Consider the following 22230-nt stretch of genomic DNA (forward strand, 5'->3'; position numbering starts at 1 on the left):
TTGTCGCTATGGCAACGGGGAGCGCTGGCGGAGCCTCTACCGCCCCCTGGCGGCGCGGAGGACCCGCTGCGGGCCACTGGCGGCGGGAAGGAGCCTCTGCCGCCCCCTGGCGGCGCGGAGGAGCGACGGCGGCCGGCACCGCGCTGCGGGGACACACACGGGGGACGCGCCGGGGGGGGGGACCCCGGGTGCCATCCCCGCCGTCACTTCCAGCACACGATGATGTTGGGGTCGTTCTCCAGGCGCTCATCCAGCTCCTTGTAACTCATACCTAGAGAGGGGGGACACAAGGCAGTGGGGTGTCAGTGGGGTGGCTGGCAGCGGTGTCAGGGGGCTGGCTGGGTCCCCCAACTCCTCCCCCCGGCAGCGTGGGCTTGGCAGCCCAGTTCAGAGCTGAGCCCAGCATGGAGTCCCATCTCCCTGCGGTTTGAAGGCTCCCAAAGGGGCGACGGAGACCCCAAAACCAGCCGGCGGCCATGGGCACCCAGGCAGCCCACTGCCTTCCACCAGCCCCGGGAGCTGCACGGAGGAGCCTGGATCCTCACCGGTCTTGCAGCAGATCTCATCGTAGCTGTGGCAGCCTGTGTACAGCCTGGCTGGGTGGCTCCGCTCGTCCCGGGACACCTTGACAGGGTATTTCTGGAGTCGCCGGATAAGGCCCTTCATCAAGCCAAACTGGATGAGCCTCCTGGGGATGAGGAGGGAAGAGACTGGGACTGCAATGCTGAGACCTCAAACACCCCAGCTCCACCCGTTCCCTTCTGGTTCCACCACTCCACATCGCTGCCTCAGTTTCCCCATCTACAGATACAGCGGTTGGGTATTCCTTCCTCGCTCCCGCACACTGACCCTGCCACCCCTGGTGTCACCGCCACCCTCAGGGACCGAGCAGGAGGTGCTGGCTCTGACCTCTCGTCCACTCTCTGCAGCTGCAGGGTGTAGCGGGAGATGAGGTCTCGCACTGTCGTGCCAGGGCTCAGCCCACAGTACAGCTGGAAGACATCCCTGAGGCTGGCTCGCTTGTGCCCTGCGGGGACAAGTCACCAGTCAGCCGCCCTCTCCCTCTGCCTCCACCGGCAGCCCAGTGCGGGGTCACCATACCTTGTTTGGTGACATAGGACAGACACTCTTCCTGGAGACACTTGTCATCCACTAGGTCCTGGACCTTTGGTGTGGTGCAGTAGACGTTGGAGTACTGGAAAGTAAGGGAAAACCATCTCTGCTCAGTTATGGCTCCGAGACAGACCCACCCGGCTCTGAACACCGCTGTCCCTACAACGGCCACCCTGATGACACAGCCACCCGAATCCCACTTATGGCCCCATGCATCATGGCTTGACCCACCTGGAGTATGGAGACGAGCGTGACGACCCCGTAGTACCTGCGGATGGACATGGAAATGTGAGAGACCCTCTCTGCCAGCACCCACCACCCTTCCTGTCTCTGGCCAGTCCCTCTTCCATGCACTCACAGCAGGTTCTGCACGGCAATGCGCACCAAGTTCAGCTCCACGTCAGCTTCTGCGGAAATCTTCTGGACGTGCCGAAAGCCATCAATGTAGGGCAGGATCTAGAAGGGGAGGAGGTGAGAGCTAAAAGGAGAGAGAGCAGACAAGCCCAAGGCATCACCCTGAAGCCCAAAAAACTCCCCTGTGTCGGGGAGTACGCTGGGATAGGCAGGCTTCATCCCCAGCAGCATTTTATCCTTGCGCTGCGTGAATGGGTTGCTCGCAGGCCTGAGCACAAAGACAGGAGCACCAAACCATGCTCATTAACGTGGAAATCTCCAGGAGAGCCCGACTCCCCTCTGACACAGGGCAGGCTGGAAACAGATCCCATTCAAAGTGTCCTGATCCCCATCAAGCACACAGACCTGCTGCGTGGTGAGATCCCACTGGGAGTTGAAGAAGTCATCCTTGTCTTGGGTGAAGACGGGGACATCATACTCCTGCACGATGGGGGGGTCCGGGCGCTGCTCGATCACCTTCAGGTGGATGGTGTTTGATTCATCTGTCCAAGGAAGGGGGAGTGCTCAGGTCCCACAGAAACCTCTGCTTATGACCATCAGCCCCAGGACACTACCACGCCATGCAGAGAAAGGTGTTTGCAGCCCATAATCCCATCCCACCCCTTCGAGCCACCCAGGGCAAGGCCAGCTTGTCACCCTCCAGCTCCAAGCATAGACAGGAGCAGCGCAGGCAGAGACAACCCAGGCAGGGGGTGGCCCAGCTGCCTCCCAGCACGGCTCCCCAGCACTGCCCTGCCCCGCTCCTGCCCTTGCTGCCAGGCTGACGGCGGCACGGCTGCCATACCTATGGGCAGGGTGCATTTTCCTTTGGCATTCAGCTCCTCCAGCAGGATGGTCATGATGGGAACCAGCTTCTGTTTACTCTCCTCGTTGGAGATGAAGCCGCTTTCCAGCTAAAGAGAGCAGGAAATTTGAGTCAGCTCCTCCCTGCAGGATTACTGCCTAAAGGAACCACAAGTCTCTGCTCCTGTCCTTCCTCAAACTTCAAATGAAACCAGCGTAATCCTCTCCTCGCTGTAAACCTGGCGCCTACCCCAGCACTGGCTCGGGCCTCACCTCGAGGGTGGTGAGGTAGCCAGCCAGCTTCTTCACTATGGGCTCCAGCGCACAGGCCTTGGCTCTGGCATCGCACACGAAGCCCAGGTTGAAGAGCAGAGCATTTCGGCTGTACTTCTTGTGCTCGATACAGACGGGGCAGCCGATAAGCTTCTTCTCCATGGCCGTCCTGCAGGAAGACAAGTACAACCTGCACCTACGCCCTCAAGGAGGCCTGAGCCCTGCACAAGGCTGGTTCCCACTTGGCTCTGGGAGCAAGGGTTTCTCAGCTTTGCAGGAAAAATGATGTCTAATCCCCAAATGCTCAGAGTGCAAAATACACAATCTGAAGAAGGGGGAAAAGAGTCAACTATCACAGAAGAAAACAGTCTCCTTTCAAAACCAGCATGGCTCTCAAGACTCATTTGAATTTCATGGATTTCAGGCTGGCAGAGAACCACATGCATCACCAGCCACCCCCAGAATCAGGTGTCCAAGCCTCCTGCACGGGTAACTGCGGGGCTTCATAATGAACCTGCTGACCTCTGGGACAGAAATCCCTGTGACCCAGAGCTGACAGCTGGCACCATCACATCACCAAGCTGTCAGCTCCCGCTGGTGGAGACATGCCCAGTGGTGGTGGGGACAGGGGATTCCACAGGGAAGGACAACACTTGCCGACACTCACACAGTGATCAGCTTGTTCTGCAGCTCGGGCTTGGTGATGACATACACCTGGATGGTGTCAAAGAGCTCCCGGGAGATGAAGTCCTCTGGCACCTGCAGCAGCACAGAAGGCCCCGCTCCAGCCTCACCCACCCGCCAAGCCCCAGCCCAGTCCCGGGCCTCCCCAGCCCTGTCCCGGGCCTCCCCAGCCCTGCGGCCTCCACCCCTGCCCCCTCACATTCTCCCCTGTGGGTGCTCCAGGGCCCCAGCGGGAAGGTGCTTCCAGGCCTCGACACCCCGCCAGGGCCCTGCCCCGGTACCAGCCCCCGGTAGGTGCTCTCAGGCCCCGCTTCCCTTTCGGGCCCGGGCGCAGACCTTCCCCCTCACACCTGGTAGGTGATCTTGGGCCCCAGCGTAGGGTGGAACTCGCTGAAGAAGACGCACTCGATCCTGCCTCCCATGGCGGACCGGTCAGGCCCCGGTGCGGCGGAGGCAGCGCGTCACGCAACGCGCATGCGCCTAGGGCCCAGCCGGCCACCGTAGCGCCGGTGCTGAGGGCGCCGCGTCACACGGCCGCGCCGGAGGAGGCGGACTCTCGCCCTGAGTGACAGCGCGGCCCAGCCATTCAGCGATGGTCTGGCGCGACGGAGGCGGGCTCTAGCGCGGACGGACAGCCCGCCTGGCCCAATCAGAGGCCCTCTCCCCGTCCCGCCCCTCTCGGCGGCGGTGGCGGCCGTTCCACCGGCGGCCGCCATGGCCCTGACGGCCGAGACCGAGTCCCGGCTGTACCGCTCCCTGCGCGCCGCCGCCGGCGCCGCCGCTCACCTCGTGGCGCTGGGCTTCCCCACAGCCGTGGCCGTGCTGGCGCGGCCCGGATCCAGTGAGTGCTGGGGCGGGGCGGGGCGGGGCCGGGGGGGGCGGACCGGGCCGGGCCTCACCTCAGCTCCCCTCACCTCAGCGCCTGCCCTTCCCTTGCAGGCCTCTTCTCCTGGCACCCGCTGCTCATGGCCCTCGCGGTAAGTCCCGCCGCCCCGGTGAGCGGCCACCCGCCCCGTGCTGCCCTCCCCCGCCACCGGCACCTCCCTCCCGGAGAGAGCGAGGCCCCTCTGCTGTCCGTGGGTGGCGGGAGAGGCTGAGCCCCGGGAGAAGTGGACCCGCTGCCGGTTCTGCCCCCGGTGCCAATCCCGCTCCCACCCCCCCGCCCTCTGTCTCACAGTTCTCGTTCCTGATGACGGAAGCCCTGCTGATATTCTCCCCGGAGACCTCGCTGCTCCGCTCCTTCTCCCGCAAAGTCAAAGTGCGGGTGCACTGGGCCCTCCAGCTGCTGGCCCTCCTCTGCGCCCTGCTGGGGCTGGGCATCATCACCTACAACAAGCACCTGAACGGCAAGGCCCACTTCGTCACCTGGCACGGCCTGACGGGGCTGCTGACTGTGCTGTACGCCAGCGGGCAGTGCGCAGGGGGGGTGTTCCTGCTCTACCCCAAGCTGATGAAGAACTGGACGCTGGCCAAGCTCAAGCTGTACCACGCAACCTCGGGGCTGGTGGGCTACCTGCTGGGCTGCGCCAGCCTGATGCTGGGCATGTGCTCCTTGTGGTTCACCACCACGGTGACCAGTGTCTCTTGGTACCTTGCCATGCTGTGTCCCCTTCTCACCAGCCTGGTTATCATGAACCAGGTGAGCAATGCTTACCTGTACCGCAAGCGGAGCCAGCACTGAGGGCTTGGTATGTGTGGATCTAAACTTCCCCTGTGTGAGCCAGCAAGGCCGGGGCTTGTCCCCGCAGGCCCCCGTGGGGGTCCCCTGCTCGCACAGGATCTCCTCAGAACTAGATTTCTATCTACTTGTGTCTTGTTAGTCCTGGATTGTCTGTAGTGTCTCGTCTCTGTGGAGGAGCTACAATGTGCGTGACACCGAGCAGGCAGGAGCTGCCCATCTTGTGCCTGCCTTGGTGGTGACGTTTCCCAGCACAGGTAACGCTGCTGGTCCCCACAGCAGTTTGGTGCTCAGTTCTGGGAACCGGAGGCTTCACTCAGGATTCCTGCTCCTTTTCCCTTCCCTTACCACCCAGGGCTGCTTTGGAGCAGGCAGGACACGAGCTGTCGTGTTCCTGGTGAGGAGGGCAGGGTGTCTCTGCTTGTCCTGGGAGGCTACAGCAGGCACTGCACTGCCTCTCCTGTCACAAAGGCAGCTTGGCCAGTAAAAGCGCAAGGCACGGTTGTGGCTTCAGCCATAGGAGGGCTGAAGCAGGGTGGGAGCACCCAAAGTGTCCATCCCCATGGCGCAGCTCCGCGCAGAGACCCGGGGGCTCTCCGGGACCAGTACAGAGAGCCCTGCCCAATAGCCGTGGCTCCGGGCACCCATCACCACGCACAAATCCTTCCTGCAGGCTGGGACAATGAAGCTTCAGCCTGGTGGGAGGTGGGGGGGTGTCATTTTACAGAGCAAATGACCAAGCTGAGATGCAAACCGGCAGCCTGCAAAGGTGTTTTGTCCCGCTGAGGGACACAGGGACCAACGCGAGCATGGTGGGAGCAGGGCTCGGGACGAGCCCGCAAGCCAACCTGCGAAACAGCCCTTGGGAAGGCAGAAAGCAACCTCCTTGCTTCTTGCCTCGCCAGCACAACAGCCTTCCAGCCTGCCTGACATGGGGGCAGCTGGGCGCTGTGAGGCTCCATCTGCTGCAACGGCTCCTCCTTGGCACACATCCTGCTCTCGGCAGGGCCGGAGAGCTGAAAGCGGCTCCCGGGCTGAGAAATTCCTCTGTATCCAGAGCTTTTATTCAATAAAAATTTCAGGCAGCTACAGCGGGACAAGCCCTGTTTACTGCCCAGGGAGGGGCTTTTGGGGTGCAGGCAAATATCCCCCCTGCTTGCAAAGGGTCTTTTCCAACCTGCTGGGAGCACCTGGGAAGAAACCCCCTCCCCAGGCTCCTGTGCATGAGCCCCCAGGGGCTGCTCTGTGCTTGCCTCCCCTGCCCTGCCTGTGTTCTGCTGCAGGAGCCGACTCTTTCAAAGAACTCTTTTATTGGTAACGAAATGTCTGTTTTTCCCAGTTGACAAAACCTTCTTGTGTGGTCCTTTAAAAAAAATAATCACAACACCATCAACCCATGTCCCAGGCTGGGGACTGCCTGGGGATCAGGAGCTGCGAGGAGGCTGTCGCAGGGAGCATCCTCTCCATCCAGAAAAAAAAACCACAAAGCCCACCAACACAGAGGGAGGGAAAGAGAAGGGGGAGCCCGTATTCTACCTGCAGGAAAGAAAACCTGCTGCTGGAGGAAGCAGTGAGAGCCCCACCGTAAAAATTAATTCCAGCTTCTAGTGTAATCTGACAAACGGATTAGCTGGGGAGTGGCGGAGGGCACCGGCTCTTGGCAGGGCTGGCTTTGGGGGCGGGAGAGGGAGGAGGAGAGAACCCCCCACACGAAAGCCCAGAGCTGGCAGTGCTGCACCACCACCAAGAGGGGCTGGGCAGCCCCCTCCTGTCCCCCCAACTGACAAACCTCTCGCTGGTCACGGCGAGCTTCTGCCTGGCCAGGGGCGAGGGTCCCCATGGGAAAGGGATTCAGAAAAGAAACCTGCCAGCCTTCCTGTTCTGTCAGTTAGGGACAAAACTACCTTCGAGAAGGAGGAAATAAGTGTTGAGCACTTTGGCCAACCCCCGTTGGAGAGGAGAAAGCGAGGAAGCACCGCTGACTTTGCTCTCGTATGGGGAGAGGGCCAGCTGGCTGCACGTGGGGCACACCTGAGGCTGGATCAGCCCCACATCCCCCTCCCGGAAAAGCCCCCGCTGCTGGCACCGACGTCCACAGCCTGTCCTGCGCTGAGGGGAGCGACTTGAGGAGCCCCCGCCCTTTGTCCTGGGTGCCCGGTGCTGGCCGCAAGCGGCAACGAAGCATTGGAATGAGGTAGCCCCCCTGCCGCTGCTGCAGGAGGAGTCCCTGCTCCCCACTGAGCGTCCTGGCTGCGTGGGGGGGACATGAGGGGGGTTAGCAGCTCTCCGACGGAGATGGGGCAGGGAAGGGGGACAGTGTTTCGGCTGGTCACAGCTGGGACGGGGCATCCTGGAAGGTGATGAGGCTGGACTCCTGGCCGGTGCTCTTCCCGGCTGCTCCTGGGTCAGGCAGCAGCGGGCTGTCAGCCTTCGCTGCCGCCGCTGTCTCCTCCTCGTCGTCCTCCATGCTAGGCCAGGCCGACTGGTCTTCCACGCGCTTCAGCCGCTCGTTCAGGGCCTTCAGGGCCAGCTGCCTGTGGGGCAAAGGCAGATGGGTGAGTTAACCCTGGCTCTGACGGGCAGGGCAGGGGTTAATGGCTCTGCTCCACCGGGTGCTGCGCAAGCCCATCCCTGGTGCCTTCCCGGCAGGAGAGGGTGGATTCAGCGGCGCCAGAGATGACTGGGAGCGCCTGGGACTGCTCCACAGAAACCCACTCCACACTCCCTCACAACCCAGGCAGAGTTTTCTTGCCACGTGGTGTGCTCGGAGGCTGTCAGATGGCACACGGGCCGCTCCGGGAACGGGAAGAAAGGAGTAAAACAGGGTAGGGGAAGGTGCAGTCACAACGCCTTGTCCAAATGGTCCTGCCAGGACTCAGGAAAGCCAAAACTGGGAGGGCTGGGCACGGGGCTGACTCAGCACCTTCCCGAGTGCCACGAGGATGGGTGTGGGGCTGCCACCAGTGCGGGGGGGGGCTGGCACTTCCCCAGGCAGCTACCATCCCCCTTCTATAGGGACACCTGACCCCAAACTCCGCCTGCCCCTTCCCCAGGATCTCCCAGCTCCTCCCCTGCACTTCCACCACTGCTCTGCGTTTGGAAGAGTGGGACAAGGTCCCATCAGCCCCTTGAAATGCTCCCCACCACCTCTGCAGCAAGGAGGGCAGCCCCTAGCAGACCCCTTGGAGAAGGCCCACCATGCACCCAAATCTCTCCACACTTTCTTGTTTGGATTCCAAACCTGACCCTCACTGCCCATAAATGTGATCCCTGTGGAAGCAGGGCGAGCGGTACCTTCTCCTCTCAGCGTCCTGGGGGTCCGTTCCTGGCAGACTGATGGTGATGGACGACGGGGCACCCACATCGTAGCGTTTGACTGTCTTGCGGCAGACCTTCACCTTCACCAAGATGCCGTGCACCAGGTTGGCCACCAGACCCACTACGGGCTGCAGGATCTCGGGGAAGAAAGTGGCGAAGGCGAAGTGATCAGACATGTCTCCGCGGCCTCTACTGTGCCGCTGGTAGAAACGGAGATAGACCCAGCTGGAGAGGAGCCCGAAGCCGTATGAGGCCAGTACATTGCTCTCGACGAGGGTGGCGAGTCGCAGCAGAGCCAGGAGAATGAGCAGGAGCATGGGGACAGCCTTCATTCTGACCTGGGGCACCTTCAGGACGGTGCTGTCCCCCATCGTCTGCTTGAGGGCCACCAAGACTCCCCCGAGGAAGCCCAGCCCACCGTGGATGCGGACGGCGAACAGGTAGGCGAGGTGGAAGGAGGCCACATAGGTGAGGAAGTAGGCGAGGGCCCCCAGGAGCCCCACCGAAATGTTCACCACCGCGAAGAAGACCAGCAGCTCCAGGGCTCCCCAGAGGGGCTCCAGCAGCCGGCCAGCCACCCCCAGCGTGGCCAGGCTGGCCGCCAGGCCCCAGGCCCGCTCCTCCACCAGCCCCTGCGTCAGCAGCGTCCAGACCCAGAAGTTGGGGGGCAGGAGGTAGCCGGGGGTCACCCCCAGCCCGTAGGCCGTGTCCAGCCCGAAGGAGAGCAGGTAGAGGAGGAGGACGGCGGCGCTCAGCGACTTCACCACCACGCTGGTGCCGGCCAGCGCCGCCAGGAAGTGTTGCCGGGCCACCGGCAGGTACCGCCGCATCTTCGGCCCCCGCCGGCGGGACGGGGCTGCCCCGCGGGGGCTACAGCGCCCGGCCTCCCCCGCGCCGGACCCCGCTCAACCCCCGACCAGGCCCGGGCCCCTCCCGCCGCCTCAGGCCAGGCCGCGCTGGGCCCCGCTGCTGGGCCAGGCCGGGCGCGGACAAACAGCGGCTCTGCGCGTGCGCGGGGCGGGGCGGGGCCGGGGCGGGCCGGCCGCGCGGGGGCGGGGTCCCGCCGCGGGGCATTCTGGGATGTGTAGTCGGGCCGCCGCGCGGGGGGCACAGACATGGGGGACACGGGGAGGGGGGGGCACAGGCGTGGGAGAGGGATGGGGGAACACAGTTATGGGGGTATGAGGGGGACAGTCATGGGGACGCGGACGTGGCGGGCACAAACCCTGGGGGGACGCAGGGACACGGCTGGGCCGGGCACAGCGGGGCACTCGGTGACACGGACCCCACAGCGCATGGCGACATGGATGTGGGGGCACAGGCACAAGAGGACACACGCAAAGGGGGATGGGGGTGGCACAGGGGACATGGGGATGTGGGGAAGGGGGGACACAGTCCTGAGGGGACACGGGGAGGTGGGGGAGCACGGGGCGGGGGGGGCGGAGCTGAGCCCCCGTGGCCCCAGAGCCCCCCCCGTGCAGTGTGTGGCTGGCTGTGAACCCGCAGCTCTGCCCGTGTCCCTGCCTGCATCCCTGCCTGCATCCCTGCCTCTATCCCTGCCTCTATCCCTGTCTATATCCCTGCCTGTACCCCTACCTGTAACACTGCCTGCCCCCCTGCCTGCCCCCCTGCCTGTAACACTGCCTGTGTCCCTGCCTGCCCCCTGCCTGCACCCCTGCCTCTAACACTGCCTGCCCCCCTGCCCGTGTCCCTGCCTGCATCCCTGCCTGTATCCCTGCCTCTATCCCTGCCTGCCCCCCTGCCTGCCCCCCTGCCTGTAACACTGCCTGCCCCCCTGCCTGTGTCCCTGCCTGCCCCCCTGCCTGTAACACTGCCTGCCCCCCGCCTGCCCCCCTGCCTGTAACACTGCCTGCCCCCCTGCCTGTGTCCCTGCCTGCACCCCTGCCTGTGTCCCTGCCTGCACCCCTCCCTGTAACACTGCCTGTGTCCCTGCCTGCCCCCTGCCTGCCCCCCTGCCTCTAACACTGCCTGCCCCCCTGCCCGTGTCCCTGCCTGCCCCCCTGCCTCTAACACTGCCTGCCCCCCTGCCTGCCCCCCTGCCTGTGTCCCTGCCTGCACCCCTGCCTCTATCCCTGCCTGCGCCCCTGCCCACATCCTGCCCATGTCCCTGTCGGCAGAGGTGCAGGCAGGCCTGAAGGCAGTGCCCGGCTGGCAGGGGCACCCCAATGTCCTGCCTGTCCCGTCCCCGCCCCCCCCCGCCAGCCCTGCCCATGTACCCGGGCAATGACGCAGCCACCGCCTGTGAAGTGAAAATATGAACATTATTTAATAACTGAGTCTCTGTAATAAACCATTTGAAAATATTTTACAAGGAGTCACACGCACGATATCTTACAAATTGTCTTTTTGTTGGTTTTTTTTTTTTTGAAGTTTTCCAACTGTTCTGTACAAAAAAAAAGAAAAAAAATTAAAACCCAAAAGAAATTAAAAATAAATTAAAAGAAAATCAATTAAAAACCCAACGCCTTTGAATAAGCAGAGAGAAGCTTTCAAGTGGGGACAGGGCAGGAGGCGACCCCGGCGGGACGGGGGGGCCCGGGGCCGCGCCGCCTCTTCGTCTCATTGGTTTTTAACTTAAAATAGACTATATATGTATATATTTATAGGTATGTATAGTGGTGGTTTTCTGGCAGAGCACCTAACTAGACTACAGAAGTACACACACTCCCGGTAACACAGAGCCATCTGTTCAAACACGGTTCCCAGAGACAGTAACCAAACACACACTGAAAAAGCTACAAGCAGAATGACCATTAATTAACCCCAGCACTAATTAGCGCCTGGCACCCTCTCCAGCCCCCCCTGCTCCCCCCCGGGGTGGCCGTGCCGAGGGGGGCTCCCCCGGCCCTGGTTGATGGGGTGGTTCTGAGCGGGGTGCCCCGGGGGGGTGACGGTCCCCAGGGCTGCCTGCCCGGGCGGTGGGGGGGGGCATGGGGGTGGGTATGGCGCACCCCCCACACCACACAGCACCCCAGGGTGTCATGACCAGGCACCCTGTGCTGGGCCCGCCCAGCCCCGTGGCACCTCTCCCGGCTGGGCTGGTGGGGTGCAGTGGGGTGCTGGGGCTGAGCCTCCCCCGCACCCAGCATTTTGTCTGGGGGGGGGGAGGGGGACGGACACCCCAGGCGAGTGTCCCATTGTGAGCCCCAGCACCTTGGGGTGCTGCAGGGGCACCTCCTGCCGCCCCATTGCTGGGTGCCCCCAGCCGGGACCTCGGCAGCACCCGGGGAGCAGCTCCCCCAGCCACGGCCGGCCAGCAGACCCCGCGCCAGTGACCCGAGGGACGGGCATGGGGCCTGGCACGTCCCTTTGGGGGACATGTGGCACCTCCTGCTCGGGGACGTGGGGCGCATCCCGCTCGGGGGCACATGGCACACCCCATTTGGGGACATGTGGCACGTCCCCTCGGGGACAGGCGGCAGGTCCCGCCGGCCAGCATGGTTTCTTTGGCAGGGCTGCCGGGGCCGGGCAGGGCTGGGGCGGGCAGGATTTCACAGTGATCTGCAGAACGGAAAAGAAACAAAATACACTTTTTTCTCCCCCTCCTTTTCACCCCAATATCTGTGCCCGAGAACGCAGGAGAGCAACTGAGCCCACAGCAGGGACCAGGGCTCCATCCTGCCCCGACGCAGGCGATGGCCGGTGTCCCCCTAGATCTCCCCCTGTCCGCACCGGGCCCCGAGCCCGCAGGGATGCTGGAGCTGCCGTCCGCCCCGCACACCCGGGGGGCTGGTACCCGCTGGAACAAATAATACTGACCCGCACAGTCAAGTCAAGTCAAGTCAAGTCAAGTCCTTTTTTCTTTTTTTTTTTTCTTTTTTTTCCTTCTCCTCCCCCCGCTATTTTTTTTTTTTTCTCCATGTGTCCTCGTTGCTGACAATAAACACCGCCGGTCTCCAGGCGAAAATGTCGGAAACTCGATGTAGAAAGATCTGGTTTAAAATCTTCAGGCTAAAAAAATAGGCGAGGTGGATGGGGGGGTGGGTCACGGGCGGAGGGTGCCAATGCCAGTTTCCGAGTCCGAGCGGCCGGGAGGGCACGACGCCGGGGCACCGACCCGGTCCCTGCTCTGCCGGGGAGCCCCTGCCCGCACCCCGACTCTTCTTTGGCTGCGGCATCGCGGGGGTCCCCGAGCCGGCGGAGGGGACGTCGCTCCACCGGGGCGGGGAGGGGGATGGAGATGGAGCTTGAAAGAAAAGAGAGCTGGCGGGGTGGCTGGGGGGGCTAAAGGCAGGCAGCCGGGGGCAGCGGGTGCCGGCTGGCGCTGGAGTAGAGGAGCAGCAGCTGCAGGGAGAGCAGGACCCCCAGGGAGGGGGCGAAGGAAGCCCCTCGGCCGCAGTCTGAGGTATCTTCCTGGGGGGGCAAAGGGAGAGGGGCCGTGGGGTACCTCCTGCGGTGTCTCCACGCCCTAGGGGCACCCACCGCCCCCCTGCAGCCCTGCTGCACCTCCTGCCCCAGGACTTCCGTGGCACGGTCCCCACAGGAGACACCGCACGGTGCTGCTCTCCCCAAGACCCCCACGGCCCCGCTCCTCCCCTAGGAGGGCACCCCATGGCATCACTCTCCTAGGGACCCCCCATGGCTCTGATCTCCCCCAGGCAATCCAAGGCTCTACCCCTGGCCCGGGTCCTCCCAGGGCTCCAAACCCCCATTGGGGGAGTATCCCACAGTACTGCACCCCTGGGATCCCCCCATGGCTCTGCTCCCCTCAGGGGGACACCCCGTGGCTCTGCTCCCCCACAGGAGGGGCACTCATCCCTCCCTGGGAGGAACCCCTCCAGTCTGCTCCCCTGAGGACACCCCCATGTCTCTGCTCTCCCCATCCCTAGGGGGCACCCACTGCCCCCATCCCTCCCCAGTACCCCCCTCAGCTCCGCTCCCCCCTGCACCCCACGTACTGTTGCATTGTAGTCGAAGCAGATGTGGGGGCCTTTCCGGTAGCGGGGCCTGTCCACCAGCTCACACTGGTTGGGGTCCCTCGGGGGGGCTTCGCAGGTCAAGGAAAACACCGGGGACAGGGCGGCAGGGGCCTGTGGCACACCCCATGGCCAGCCCCAGCCCCTCTGGCCATGAGCCGGCTCCCTGCGCCCCCACTAGACCCCACAGGTCCTGGCCCCCCTGCCCTGCCCTGCAGCCCCCGCCTGTCCTCCCACCTCTCTGCCACCACTTTCCTGGGGGATGCGGCCGGGCCACCAAAGGATACCTCTTACCTCCGCCTGCAGCAGCTTGATGGACTCGCACTGGCTGCAGAGGGGCTTGTCGGCAACCACGAAGAGCAGGTTGGTGTTGGCCAGCCTCTGCGCGTGGAACAGCCTGGGGGTGCGATGGCAGCGAGGACCCCAGTTACCCTGTGCCCCGATTTCCCCCTGGCCCCCAGCCAGGGTGGCCCTGGGGACGCTGGGACAGGAGGGTATCCCCATCCCCCATCTCATCCCCATCCTTGTCCCTGTCCCCAACCTCATCCCTGTCCTTTTTCCCGTCCCCAGCCTCATCCCCTTCCTCGTCCCCAGCCCAGTCCCAGTCCCCATCCTCAATTCCAGTCCCCATCCCCATCCGCAACCCGATCCCCATCCCCACCCCGCTCCCCGTCCCCATGCTGAGGGGCTGCCCAGGGAACTGTCACCGATGGGCTTTCAGGCCTTGGTCCCATTTGGAGGAGCCCTGGGGACACCATCACCACCCCACTGCCCAGGGGGATGCTACCGTTGCTCTCTGTCCCCGCTGTCCAGGTACCACAGTCCCCCCCCAAGCACTGCACGGCATCCCCCATTGCCCCCCCGCAGGGGGCTGCACGGGGGTCTTGGCAAAGACAGCCTGCCCAGCGCGGGGACAATGGGGACAGACCCACCTGGAGCAGTTGCCACAGTCGATGATGGCGTTGTAGGTGGCGTTGACGGTGCTGAAGTAGTACTGCGTCTGCTTCATGATGCAGCTCGTCTCCCTGGCTTCCATGCTGTCCCCCGCCACCTCCTCTGCGCCAGCACAGCGCCGTGGGCCAGGGGCCACGGACCACCCCGCCACGCACCCCCACCACGTGCCCTGCCCGCCCCCCGCCCGGGGCTCCCCTGGCACTCACCCGTCTGGAACCAGCTGCTGTAGGTGAGGCCGTACAGGAACTGCTGGAAGAGGGACCTAGGGAAGGAGAGCATGGCCACATCAGCTCTCCCGGTCATGGGGACACATCAGTGTCACCCCAAGATGGAAACAGCCCCCAGGGAGGGGACTCGGTGGGACTCACCAGGCTGCGGCCGAGGTCCACCAGGCGAGGTTCAGGATATCGGCCACGGTGGGCTGTGGGCAAAGAGGGGGGCAGTGAGCCTGTGGGTCCCCATGCAGGGCACTGGGGACACCCCCCCGGGTCCCCGAGCTCCCAGACCACCCAGAAGCCACCATTCCCATGGGTGCTCACCACGAAGACGCCGCGGGGCGCAGCGCCTGTGTTGCTCTGGGCCTCGGGGGCGCAGACAGACTGGAAGTCATAGGACTCCTTGCGTGCGTAGAAGGAGTTGTTGTAGAGGGCAGACATCAGGTTGGCGTCCACCTCGCTGAAGAACTTGCCCACCTGGAATGGGGACACCAAGTCTGCATCCAAACACCACCTCACCACGGGTCTCCCCCGGTGGGGACTTGACTGGGGCTGTGTCACACCACTTGTGACATGAGCTCAGAGGTCTCAGCTCCCTGCTGGCATCCCACACCCAGGAGAGCTGCCACATGGGCACCACTCACCTGGTACCAGTGGTCCTCCTGGTTGGAGAGCACCAGAAAGCCCCCGTCATCGATGAGGACGCAGATGAGGTCCTGGGGAAGGACGGCAGCGTCACCCACCCCGTGGCCGTGCCCAGGGCAAGGCAGGACAGGCAGGGTGGGGGGAGACGGGCAGTCAGGCAGGGGGGCCAGCATGGTGTCCCCAAACCTGGGGGCTGCTCAGGAGCATCTTGGTGCCAGGAGCACCTGCGGTGGCTGCAGGGAGCAGGAACCACCACCCACCCTGGGGAGTTTAACAGCCCCCTGTCCACGGTCCAGGGGGCAGCCCTGGGGGCTTCATCCCTGCAAGGGGGGCTGAGGGCTGGCTGAGCTCTGGGAGCGGCAGGGGGACGGCGAGGGCAGGGTGGGCAGGGGACGGGGAGCCCTCCCAGCCATCCTCTGCCTGCCATCCCCCGCTGCCCCCACCCCTGCCCACCACCCACCTTGTTGTTGGCCTCGCAGTCCATCTCACAGCTGGTCGAGGGGTCGCACTGTCAACCAAAGCCGGGGCAGAGGGACAGGTTAGCAGGGCCGTCCCCCCGCCCCAGAGCTGTCCTCCCAGACAAGAGGGGACACACGGGGTGGTGTCCCCAGGGGATGGGGACGGGTATCCCAAGCAGGGTGATGGGCAGGGCTGTGCTGGGGGTACAACCCCAGCAGGGCCACAGGCACTGTGTCCCAGCAGTGCTCCCCCAGTCACGTCCCCAGTGAGCAGAGTCCCCTCCCCGTCCCCGTCCCCATCCCCACATCGTGCCAGCACTGCGGGATCCCCAGGGGACATACCCGGCGGGCGCCCAGCTGGTCGCGGTCTGTCCGGTTGCTCGCCAGCACTTTGAACTTCTCAGCCCAGGCCTCCAGGTCCAGCTTCACCCCCACCACTGGGGCAGCAGGGAGATGGGGTGAGCCCACTTGCAGGGAGGGAGGGACAACAGGGACCCCCCCAGCTTGGCGGTGGGGCACTCAGCCCCCTGCCTACCTGCCGGCTTCAGCGTCTTGCCCCCGATGCTGAGCTCCACGGCTGTGCTCACCAGGATCCCAATGGTGTTGTTCTCCAGATCCAGCCCCCGGTAGCCGGCTGCAGAGGGCAGGGGTGGCATGAGGGACACGTGGGGCCAGCGGCAGCCTGTGTCACCCCCTGCCACCCCCAGCTGGCACCCACCGTCCCGGTAGGGCGGCTTGAAGATGTAGCCCTTGTTATCCAGGCTCCTCCGGTAGAAGCTGGCGTTGAAGGGCTCTGGTTCCTCCTCCCAGTCATCTGCAGCCCTGGGGGGGAGCAGCCAGGGTCATTGTCACTCAATTCCAGTCCCACCAGAGATGGCCCCGTGGGACCAGACGTGTCACCACGTGGGGCCTGGCACCCCCTGGACACTCACTTGTTAGGGAAGACGCGGGTGATGCCCCCATCAGTGGCCGCAAAGACAGCCAGGAGGCTGTACCTGCAAGGAGAGGGCCGGGCACGCTGGGCATCAGCAGGGTTTTGCTTTGCCCCTGTCCCACGCCCACAGCCCGTCTCAGCCCCCTCACCCCACTCTGTGCCGAGCCAGCACTGCCCGTCCCCAGCCACCTCGCCCCCACCTACGTGTTGAGGTCCTGGTCTTTCCAGACCCGCTCCACCAGCTGCTGCGTGATGCCCGTGTCCAGGATCAGGTTGTGCAGGAGGAAATTGTCGCCTTGGGAGGAAGATGGAGGAGGAGGAGAAGGAGGAGGTGAGGGTTGGCCCCATGGGTGCCATCCAAGGCCCCCCTCTCCATCCTGGCACTGGTATCTGCTCTGCAGCAGCTCCTGAGACCCCAACCCTGGCACGGTTCAACCTCTGCCCCATCTCCCCCCAAGCCCCCGTCCCCTCCAGCCCGCCCCCCAGCCACCCCCCCCAGCCATCCCCAGCTACTCACACTGCTTGGAGTCTGGGGTCACCTTTTCCATGAGGGCAATAAAGTTTTCCAGGAACTCGGTGTTGTTATCCGACAAGTCGAGGTCTTTGCAATACTCTCTGGGGTTTGGGGGGACAAGGTTTGTCGTTCGCGAGGATGGAAAAGGCAAGGTCAGTTCTCCCCCGGGGACGGTAGGGCAGGTGCCGGTCGTGCTGCCAGCACCTCGGCTTGCCGAGGGACACGATGGTGGTGACGTGCCACCACTCCCGCAAGTGTCACCCCGCCGGGGCAGCCGGCTGCAGGCATCTCTGCAGACTCCCCGGCACCCAGCCCTCTGCAGCGCCGCCGGCTCGGCCGTCACACCGGCCACCGGGTCTGTCACTGCCACGGCCACCGAGGTGCCGTCACCTCTGCCAGGGCCAGGTCTGATGGATCCCAGTTTGCCCAGAGTGGTAAAACCCTGAGCTCCGTCTCTCCCCATCCTGGTGGGGCTACTGGTGGGACCGGGCACCTCTGCCACCATACTTACCTGCGGGGCCAGGTGGGCACCACCATGCCCACCCCGCCCTGCCCCTGCGGCACCCCGGGGAGCGGGGCTTTGCCTCGGGAGACCCCGTGGCTGTGCCAGCAGCACCACGCTGGCGCTCAGCAGCCATATCCGCACCCTTTGCGTAGATAGTTAGGTGCTGGGTGAGGCCCGGCTGGCGGAGGTGGGCATTTGCCCGTGGGCATCGCTGGCCCTGAGCCCCTCCTGGGATGGACATCCCGGAGGGTGCCGTGTCCCCGCTCCGGTCTGGGGCCACACTGAGAGCAGAGCCCTGGTCCCACTGATGCTGGGGACAGCCACGACCCCGTTGGTCACCAGAAGGCTCCAGATGGATAGCACAAGTTAGTGCCACCCTGGGGTGCCGAGAGCCTCAGCGGTGTGACTGCAGGCAGTGCCGGGGGGGGTCAGGGCTTCCCCTGCTCACATCCCCTCTGCCGAGCTCCTGACTCTGCCAAAAACCTCGTTAAGAGGACAAATTCCAGAGCAGAGGGTGGCAGGGAGCGTGCTCACGGGGCAGCCGAAAAAGCTGGGGCCCCCCGGCCGGCCTGGCCCGGCCCCCCTGCCCCCTGCTCGGGGGAGCAGCCACCTAAATATCTACACCGACACGCACAGATACAGGTACTCACACACCCACGGGGGACGGGGGACATACGGTTTCTGAAAATTTCCAGTGGCCCGTGGGCACGGCAGATCATACAGTCGCCCTGGGTGCCGGGCCCCCTCCCCGGGCACACGGCTCCCCCCTCAACGCCCGCCGGCACCGCCTGGCACCCAGCGCAGAGGGGTGCTCACACAGCCGCTCTTGGGGGGCACCGGAAGACTCGCCTCCATTTTCAAACTCCCCCCGCTCTTCTCTCCGTCTGCACCAGCCGCGGAGCCCCACGCTGGACACTGACCCCCATCCCCGCAGCCTGAGCGGGGCAGGCTGGGGGCAGACCCACTCCTTGGGCCTCAGGCTCGGCCATCGCCTGCGTATCTATTCCCTTAACACATTTACGGGCCAATTTTTTACTAACAGGGTTTTTCTGTCTGTCATTAATACCCTGCTTTGGCTCCCATGTTTCCCAGACCTCACCCCCGCCGTCCCGTGCATTGCCCGGGGGCCAAGTCCCCCCTGAAAAGCTGGGGCTGCTCAATAACTGTACATTTTGGGCTGGTTTACCCAGAATTAGTGTAAGTGAGCGATGGCTGCTGTAGCTGGGGGGGGTGTACCCGCAGGTGGCACAGGCGGCTGCGCTGCAGCCTCCACCCGCTGCAGTCCCCAAGAACCCCAACGATAAAGCATCTCCTAGCGGGGCGTTTAGCTGTGATGATGATAAATAAGTACATATAGGTGATTAGCTAGTAATGTTAATTAGGGCTGGTCAGAGGTTGCACCGCAGCGGTGGGAAGGGCAGGGTGCCCTCAGAGCTGCGGGGCTCTCCGAACAGCCCGCCGAGGGACAGCCCTTCGTCCCTGCTAGGTGACCAGACTGGGTGGCACGGCCCAGGGGAGGGGACACGTCTGTCTGTCCGGGGGCTACTACGCTGTCCTCACGTCCCTCTTCACAGCCTGTGGCCAGCAGCTTCCCCAAACCCGTGGGGCATCCCAAATTTGAGCTGAAGCCTACCCTTCCTTCTCCTTATCCCCCCGGCCCCGCGGCCAGCGCGACTGTATGATGCCACCGCCGGCCCCTCGCTCGGCGGGGGGATTTTCAGAAACTATACCTATATATGCACGCGCAGAGGTCGGGCCGTGCCGGGTGCATATATACCGCGCTGGATGCAACCGGGTGGCGGAGCGGGGCCGGGGTGCCGGCGGCAGCCCCCGCCTTGGCCGAGCGGGCACACACGACACACACAGCGACAGGGGATGGCGGGGCGGGGGGGGGGGGGGACAAGGCACGATGAGGCGGGGATGGGAGGCGATGGAGGGGTGTTTCGGCAGCAGGGCCGGGGCAGATGCACACCTCGGCAAGCGCACACGCAAAGCTACCTGGGAGCAATGAACACATGTCCCTCCGACTCAAAGCTGTTGGGCAGCAGGTATTCAAAATCTGCAACAGAAAGGGAAGGTTATCCGGCGGGGAGGGGGGACGGGGACGCCGGGGGGCCAGGAGGGAGAGAGACGGACAGAGAGAGAGAGAGGGGAGGGAACAACAACGAAAATAAAAAAAAGCATTTGCTGCTCTTGGTAACAAGAGAGGAAGGAAAAGGCCGTTCTGCTGTCGCTGGCACCGCACGGGAAGGAAAGTTACAGCCAAATCGGGAGAAGGTTTGCCCATCTCGGCTCGAATTTGCTCGGTCGCGGGCTTGAAGGCGGGCGGTTGCGTACGTGCGGCCGGCGGCGTGTACGCAGGGACACACAGAGACACACACACATATATATATGCGCGCACATGTATATATATGCATGTTTGGGAGGGCGTGGGGGCGTCTCTCTCTCGGGGGGGGGTTTGGGGGGCGGGAGGTGGGCGAGGGCAGGGAACCGCATGCTGCGCTCCTGGCCGGAGGAGGAGGATCACCAGAACACTCGGTTGTCGGGAGAAAAAAAATAAAAAAAAGAGTTTTCAGGCATCGACATGGCCATACGGGGAACCTTGCCGAGGACAGTCCAACCAGAGGCTGCCCGCCCAGCAAAGTGCCGTGCAATGCGCTGCCGGGCGCTGGTGGCCCCCCCATCCCTCCCCGGGGCGGTGGGACCCCAACGGGGACGGGGGCCCACGCTCGCCCACCAGCCTGGCACCTTGCTCTGCTTTAAGGGGGGGCGGTGGCAGCCCCCGGCAAGGTTTGGGGTGCCCCTCGGGGACCCCACCGGCAGCGGGGCAGCAGATGCGGGGTTCAGCCGGGTTAGGGGGTGCATGCGGGGGTGCTATGGGGCCACCGGCCCCCCCGGCGGGCACCGCCACCCCCTCGCCCTCCCGCCGGCCCCCGGTGCATTGCAGGGCACAGCCAGAGGTTGGACTGTTGCTCTCCGAGGGCTGTAGGCAGGGGCTGGGTACAAGCCGATGAGAGGAAGAGGAGGAGGAGGAGGAAGAGGAGAGGAGTACAAAACACTCGTACTTGGTCCATCAGCATTGCCATCGCAGGGGCGCTGGGAGGAGGCAACTCAAAGCTGATAGAACAGGGCTGAGGGTGACACTTCCACCTCCCCGCTGTCCTGCCTGCCTGCCCCCACCCCCACCCTGAATCCCCTCCTGCGCTGCCGTGCCCCCCACAGCCGTCCCCCTGCCCGTGCTGGGGAGTGGGTGCTGCCGGGCAGGCGGCCGGTGGGTGCCATGTGTGGGATGCCGTGCGGGGCGCGTGCAGGATGGAGCGCGGTGGCGGGTCCCCCCGGGGACCGTGCGTACCGGGGTGTCCCCATGCCCGCCATGGGGCTGTGTGGGAGCTGTGGGTCCAGCCCCACAGGACTCCTCCTGCTCTGGCGAGCGGCCGGGCATTGCAGGGACATGGGCCACGGCCCTGGGTTGCATGGGCCATGTCCCGCTCCACTGCAGGGGGGGGTCACCGGCCCTGGCAACCCCCACCTGCCTCAGTGGGACTTTGGGCTCAAACTCAGCTGCTCCCGGGGGACACGGACGACACTGGGATGCTGTGGCTGCCAGGGGCTCCATGCCATGCTGGGCCCTGGGGCAGTGGGGACAGCCGCCGAGCAGCGGTGGGGGCAGGCAGCGCGGCACCCCGGGGCTCGGCCACCCCACGTCCCCGCGGGGCCAGGCTCACTGTCCCCCAGGCAGCGGGGGTGGCATCGCCCCAGGGTGGTTCCATCCTCACCTCTGCCGAGGGTTTCTGCTTGGGGGGCTCCCCCAGAAAAGCCTGTCCCAGAGGGCGATGGAGGTGGAGGACTGAGTCCCCCACCCACCCTCCGTCCCTGCCACCTTTGGGCGCCCACCCCACAGCCCCCCACTCCCTGCACAGCCCTATCCCTTTCAGGTTGAGTTGTCTTGGGGAGGGAGGAAGCGGAGGAGCCGGGATTGGGGGGGGTGGGGGAGGAGGGTGAGCAGAGGGAGAGGAGCAAGAAGAGGGTGGTGGTGGTGGGAGGAAGAGCGGGGAATCAAACTAGCTACAAAAAACTTCGTAGATCGAAAACGGCAGAGTTTCATACGAGATCGGCTCTTGAAGGGTATCGAACCGGGTTTGGGAGCGATGCAGAGGGAGGGAGTGGGGGATCGTCGTGACAAAGCTCTCATGGACAGAACAAGACATGTTGCTTTCAAATAAAGGGGGAACTGGAGGACAGGAGGAGGAGGAGGAGGAGGGAGGAAGGGCGAGTCGGTGGCGGTTTGCAGGTTCGGCGTGGCAAACGGGCAGGGAGATGGGCAAGCAGGGGGGCTGGGGGGGGGGGGGACTGGACACGGGGCGGGGGACGGGGTGGTGAAGGTGAGTGGTCTGAGACTGAAAATACTTGCCCTTCATTTTGATGTTTGGTACTGTGTGAATCCACCATAGAGAGAAAGCAAGAAAAACAACAAACAAAAAAACAACAAACAAAAAAAAAGGGGGTTGGGTGGAAAGGGGGAAGGGGGGCACAAACAATATTTTATTCAATCGCCGTTTGAATAAAAATATTGTGTATCATAATCATACCAAAAGGAAACCTCTTGCAAAAAACGACATGAAAAATAGAAAAAGAAAGAAAAACCCAGTAACGAAAGGAAAAGAAAAGGCCACGGTGAAATAAGAATAATAAAAATAAATAAATGCAAAGATATAACTAGAGAAATATATATATATATATTTTCAATACTCCAAAGGAAAATGAGAGTCAGTAGCAAACAGTTGCAACAGTCTTGATATCGAAAT

General features: G+C 63.8%; 4 protein-coding genes across 7 annotated transcripts in view; 1 reads left to right on the forward strand and 3 right to left on the reverse strand.

Annotated features, from left to right (window-relative positions):
* Positions 1 to 131: 131 nt before the first annotated feature.
* NPRL2 (NPR2 like, GATOR1 complex subunit) lies at positions 132 to 3760 on the reverse strand. Of its 2 annotated transcripts, none has more exons than XM_054216055.1 (11): positions 3618 to 3760; positions 3251 to 3342; positions 2584 to 2752; positions 2312 to 2420; positions 1873 to 2009; positions 1472 to 1569; positions 1345 to 1381; positions 1102 to 1195; positions 910 to 1027; positions 546 to 688; positions 132 to 271 (listed from the first exon to the last, which is right to left on the reverse strand). In XM_054216055.1, the coding sequence occupies exons 1-11, from the start codon at positions 3687 to 3689 to the stop codon at positions 204 to 206; spliced, it is 1137 nt and encodes a 378-aa protein (XP_054072030.1). In that variant the 5' UTR covers positions 3690 to 3760; the 3' UTR covers positions 132 to 203. The 2 variants fall into 2 exon arrangements, with proteins under 2 accessions (XP_054072030.1, XP_054072029.1); XM_054216054.1 differs by having other exon boundaries at positions 850 to 1027.
* A 164-nt stretch (positions 3761 to 3924) lies between these two features.
* On the forward strand, positions 3925 to 5086 carry LOC128915553 (transmembrane reductase CYB561D2). Its single transcript, XM_054216059.1, has 3 exons — positions 3925 to 4108; positions 4207 to 4244; positions 4445 to 5086. The coding sequence occupies exons 1-3, from the start codon at positions 3982 to 3984 to the stop codon at positions 4946 to 4948; spliced, it is 669 nt and encodes a 222-aa protein (XP_054072034.1). The 5' UTR covers positions 3925 to 3981; the 3' UTR covers positions 4949 to 5086.
* Positions 5087 to 6238: 1152 nt separating this feature from the next.
* TMEM115 (transmembrane protein 115) lies at positions 6239 to 9234 on the reverse strand. Its single transcript, XM_054216058.1, has 2 exons — positions 8240 to 9234; positions 6239 to 7479 (listed from the first exon to the last, which is right to left on the reverse strand). The coding sequence occupies exons 1-2, from the start codon at positions 9091 to 9093 to the stop codon at positions 7275 to 7277; spliced, it is 1059 nt and encodes a 352-aa protein (XP_054072033.1). The 5' UTR covers positions 9094 to 9234; the 3' UTR covers positions 6239 to 7274.
* A 1994-nt stretch (positions 9235 to 11228) lies between these two features.
* The window catches only part of CACNA2D2 (calcium voltage-gated channel auxiliary subunit alpha2delta 2), a 226210-nt gene continuing 215208 nt past the window's right edge, over positions 11229 to 22230 (reverse strand). Inside the window, exons 23-39 of one of the 3 annotated variants that reach the window (XR_008468742.1) lie at positions 19424 to 19484; positions 16924 to 17021; positions 16611 to 16701; positions 16405 to 16467; positions 16191 to 16294; positions 16008 to 16106; positions 15815 to 15909; positions 15475 to 15522; positions 15014 to 15085; positions 14694 to 14846; positions 14523 to 14575; positions 14361 to 14416; positions 14133 to 14256; positions 13488 to 13597; positions 13183 to 13271; positions 11459 to 12637; positions 11243 to 11355 (exon numbers count right to left, since the gene is read on the reverse strand). Coding sequence is in view for 1 of the 3 variants with exons in the window: in XM_054216511.1 (XP_054072486.1) it covers positions 12509 to 12637; positions 13183 to 13271; positions 13488 to 13597; positions 14133 to 14256; positions 14361 to 14416; positions 14523 to 14575; positions 14694 to 14846; positions 15014 to 15085; positions 15475 to 15522; positions 15815 to 15909; positions 16008 to 16106; positions 16191 to 16294; positions 16405 to 16467; positions 16611 to 16701; positions 16924 to 17021; positions 19424 to 19484 (1445 nt within the window). In the remaining 2 variants the exon portion in view is untranslated. Of the gene's footprint in view, positions 12638 to 13182; positions 13272 to 13487; positions 13598 to 14132; positions 14257 to 14360; positions 14417 to 14522; positions 14576 to 14693; positions 14847 to 15013; positions 15086 to 15474; positions 15523 to 15814; positions 15910 to 16007; positions 16107 to 16190; positions 16295 to 16404; positions 16468 to 16610; positions 16702 to 16923; positions 17022 to 19423; positions 19485 to 22230 lie in introns of all 3 variants that reach the window. The other 2 variants (XR_008468741.1, XM_054216511.1) reach the window with 2 other exon arrangements.

Source organism: Rissa tridactyla, chromosome 10, assembly GCF_028500815.1.
Source record: "Rissa tridactyla isolate bRisTri1 chromosome 10, bRisTri1.patW.cur.20221130, whole genome shotgun sequence".
Classification (NCBI taxonomy): Eukaryota; Metazoa; Chordata; class Aves; order Charadriiformes; family Laridae; genus Rissa; species Rissa tridactyla.

Coding starts and splice junctions, on each gene's coding strand:
- NPRL2 (XM_054216054.1), bottom strand. CDS start 3,689: ATGGGAGGCAGGATCGAGTGCGTCTTCTTCAGCGAGTTCCACCCTACG. Junction 1,382..1,471: donor ATTGCCGTGCAGAACCTGCT/GTGAGTGCATGG, acceptor GTCCATCCGCAG/GTACTACGGGGTCGTCACGC. Junction 1,196..1,344: donor CGCTCGTCTCCATACTCCAG/GTGGGTCAAGCC, acceptor CTTACTTTCCAG/TACTCCAACGTCTACTGCAC.
- LOC128915553 (XM_054216059.1), top strand. CDS start 3,982: ATGGCCCTGACGGCCGAGACCGAGTCCCGGCTGTACCGCTCCCTGCGC. Junction 4,109..4,206: donor GCTGGCGCGGCCCGGATCCA/GTGAGTGCTGGG, acceptor CTTCCCTTGCAG/GCCTCTTCTCCTGGCACCCG. Junction 4,245..4,444: donor CGCTGCTCATGGCCCTCGCG/GTAAGTCCCGCC, acceptor TCTGTCTCACAG/TTCTCGTTCCTGATGACGGA.
- TMEM115 (XM_054216058.1), bottom strand. CDS start 9,093: ATGCGGCGGTACCTGCCGGTGGCCCGGCAACACTTCCTGGCGGCGCTG. Junction 7,480..8,239: donor CAGGACGCTGAGAGGAGAAG/GTACCGCTCGCC, acceptor TTTGCCCCACAG/GCAGCTGGCCCTGAAGGCCC.